This window comes from Bison bison, unplaced genomic scaffold (assembly GCF_000754665.1).
Source record: "Bison bison bison isolate TAMUID 2011002044 unplaced genomic scaffold, Bison_UMD1.0 scf7180017864068, whole genome shotgun sequence".
NCBI lineage: Eukaryota > Metazoa > Chordata > Mammalia > Artiodactyla > Bovidae > Bison > Bison bison.
This window is the reverse complement of record NW_011494640.1, coordinates 936455-939713: the sequence shown is the minus strand read 5'-3', so window position 1 is coordinate 939713 and position 3259 is coordinate 936455. Positions and strand designations below refer to the sequence as shown.

The following is a 3259-nucleotide window of genomic DNA, read 5'->3' as shown; positions in this document are numbered from 1 at the left end:
CAGTCACTGGACCCTCCTGGAGGCGCGTCCCAGGACTCAGCATCAGACAGATCAGAGTTCAAATTCCAGCTCTGCCTTCTCCCAGAAGCTTGGGTGTGGTTGAGATGGGGGAGTAGGGTGGGCCGGAAAGGGAGAAACAAACAAGACGTGTGCAAGCACGTGACCTCATTTCTTCTCCACTGAGGTGGAGCTTCTGCCTCCGTTTTGCAGATGTGGAAACAACAGCTCAGATGGAGAGATTAGACGCCTTGTCTGAGATCACATAAACACTGAGGGATTTCTCATGCGCCAGGATTCCCAAACCGGCGACGCCTTTACCCTCTCCGAGGCTGTTGGCCGCGTATGCCTGCCTCATTGGCTATGGCTCCTTGATAATTTTCTTTAAATCAAACTATTGCTTTTTTAAAAAATTTAAATGCTTCTGTTTTACATTGAGACTTTATATTACTCCCATAAATGGAAAATAACAGAATCCATGAGGTCATTATGTATATTTTTATAATGCACATGAAAATGAATTTATCACCATAAAAATGAAAAGTATTCATCCCTATGCCATGTACAATGAGTTCTTGGCTCCATTAGTACATTTGGACCTCTCTTTGGGAATTGACTCCATACTGGCTCTGGTTTCACCAAATCATAATATTATTCATGGCTATCATGTATTACAGTATTAAATTTTCAAACGTCTTCCCAGCACCATTAAATCCAGACTCGTCAGCCTGGCCTTAGGCCTCTGCTGTCCTCATCTCCGGCAGTCTGGACTTGCTATTCTTGGGGAAAGAAGGGTATTTCTTGCTGCACTGGCTACCCAATTTTGCTGGTTTGCAAGGAGATCCTGATCCTATAGGAAATCAGTCCTGAATATTCATTGGAAGGACTGAGGCTGAAGCTGAAACTCCAATACTTTGGCCACCTGATGCAAAGAGCTGACTCACTGGAAAAGACCCTGATGCTGGGAAAGATTGAAAGCAGGCGGAGAAGGGGACGACAGAGGATGAGATGGTTGGATGGCATCACTGACTCGATGGACATGAGTTTGAGCAAGCTCTGGGTGTTGGGAATGGATAAGGAGGCCTGGAATGCCATGGGGTCGCAAAGAGTCGGACACGACTGAGTGACTGAACTGACTGAACTGATTGGCTACCCAGCTGGGAGGGGCTGGGATTTGAACCCAAGGCATGAGCCTCTGAGCCAAGCTGTTAACCTCCACTCTGTACCACCTTTCTATGATACCTGGTCTCAGCAAGGCCTGTAACAACAAGAGCAAAGACAGGCTTGAAAATTAAGTAGGGAAGGGCTTGGCTGGGCTGCCCAGGAGCCTCAAACTTGTAGAACCCTTTTTGGTCTCATTGGCGAAGAGACAGGTTTGATCAAGACCCCCAGCCAAGTTTTGTAGGTCTAATAGAGCAGCTCCTGCTGAGAGGGAGGAGCTAGAGACCTTTAATAACCTCTCTTGGTGTATAAATGATGGGCAGCTGTAGTAACCAATTCTAACTCTGTGATCTCATAAGAGGCTGGGACTGCATGGCAGGTCCTGCTGAGTTTCTCCACTGGAGGAAGCTTCACATAGCAAGTGAACTCTCAGTGTCTGGACCGAGCAGACTTCTTGCAGGAATTCTGCAAGTGCCTCCTATTCCCTTCCTTTATTGCAACACAGATAATTTCTCATCTGAGAAGGAAGTATAGATCCCAGTGTAACTTGTTTAATAGTCTCAGTAGATTCATTCCAGCTTTTCCTAAGAGCGAGGCAGAAAAACCCCTGATGACATGGGAGCATCGGGGGCCTTGAGGCTCACAAAGAGGGACCTGATGGTGAGTTCCCCAGATTGCTATGACGGACGCCTTGATGACCCAGCTGTGGGAAGAGCCGAGCCCAGGACCTGACACCCAGTTGGTGGGTTTGTTTAGTAATTATTCTTGTCCTGGTTTGGGCTTCTCTCTGAGGCTCAGGGTAGAGTGAAGACACTGATTTCTAGAACCAGTCAAGCCTTAGTTCAAATCTCCATTCCTCCACGGGTAAATTGTGTACCCTCGGGCAAATCACTTCCCCTTTCTGTGCCTCAGTTTCTTCATCTGTAAAATAGGGATAATAGTAGCTCCCTGAAAGGGCTGAGAAGATGAGAGAAGTGGTCAGCTTCCCTGGTGGCTCAGAGGGTAAAGCGTCTGCCTGCAATGCAGGAGACCCAGGTTCGATCCCTGGGTTGGGAAGATCCCCTGGAGAAGGAAATGGCAACCCACCCCGGTATTCTTGCCTGGGAAATCCCACGGACACAGAAGCCTGGTCGGCTAAGGTCCACTGGGTGGCAAAGAGTCGGACACGACTGAACAACTTCACTTTAGAGGATTAAAGGCGTGGATCCAGGACCATGCTTGAAAGTGAAAGTGAAGTCGCTTAGTCGCGTCCGACTTTGTAACCATGCTTAGGAAACACTTAACAAGGTGGGAGACACGAAGCAGTAGCCGTTTTTGTAGCTGGGCAGACCTGGGTTTGAATCCTGCCACCAGCACTAACTGCTGTGTGACTTTGGGTGGATGCCTTGACCTCTCTGAGGGTCTAACTTCTGTCCGGAAATGGGACTGGTAACAGTCCCTGCATCCAGGGTGGTGGTGAGCATCCTGTCAGCGGGGTTTTGTGAGTGAAACTGCTGAAACCCCAGCCCTGAGCCCTGGCAAACAGCAGGCAGTGGAGTCTAAGGGAAGCCCCTCCGGGAGTGGCGGCGGCCCCCCGCTGTCCTACTCGAGGCAGGCCGGGGCCCTTCCCCTGCCGCCCCGCCCCAGCTGTGACGCCCACCCCCCTGCCTGTCTGAGGGGCAGGAAGGAAGTGAGGAGGGCAGCCGGCAGCTTCCCCTTTTCTGCCCCTGCTCCAGGCTCCTCGTTCCTTCCCCGTCAGTGCCTCGGAGGAGGGGAGGCAGCATCATGGCCCCCCGCGCGGCCGCCATCCGCCAGACCTGCTGCTGCTTCAATGTGCGCATCGCTACCACCGCCCTGGCCATCTACCATGTGGTGAGTGCGCAGGTGCCCCGGGCAGTGTGTGTGTGTGTGTGTGTGTGTGTGTGTGTGTGTGTGTGTGTAAGACAGAGAGCGAGCGAGCCCCACCCCCATCTACTGAACCCCCTTGAATGGGAGGACCGTTGTTCACCACCTCTTCGTAGAACCCCGGCGGTCCCTTCCCTGCTCTGGGCCTTAGGGTCCCTCTCTGTCCAAAGTGTGTGCCGGGGCTGGGGTTTGGGGGCGGGGGGAGCTCTGCGGCAGT

At 51.8% G+C, this 3259-nt stretch overlaps 1 protein-coding gene and 1 non-coding gene across 2 annotated transcripts in view; both read left to right on the top strand.

Annotated features, from left to right (window-relative positions):
- Positions 1 to 2142: 2142 nt before the first annotated feature.
- TRNAC-GCA lies at positions 2143 to 2214 on the top strand. Its single transcript has one exon. It is a non-coding gene; the product is annotated as a tRNA-Cys (tRNA).
- Positions 2215 to 2829: 615 nt separating this feature from the next.
- LAPTM5 (lysosomal protein transmembrane 5) overlaps positions 2830 to 3259 on the top strand; it is a 26596-nt gene continuing 26166 nt past the window's right edge. Inside the window, exon 1 of the mRNA XM_010836880.1 lies at positions 2830 to 3009. Coding sequence (XP_010835182.1) covers positions 2923 to 3009 — 87 coding nt within the window. The 5' untranslated portion in view covers positions 2830 to 2922. The remainder of the gene's footprint in view (positions 3010 to 3259) is intronic.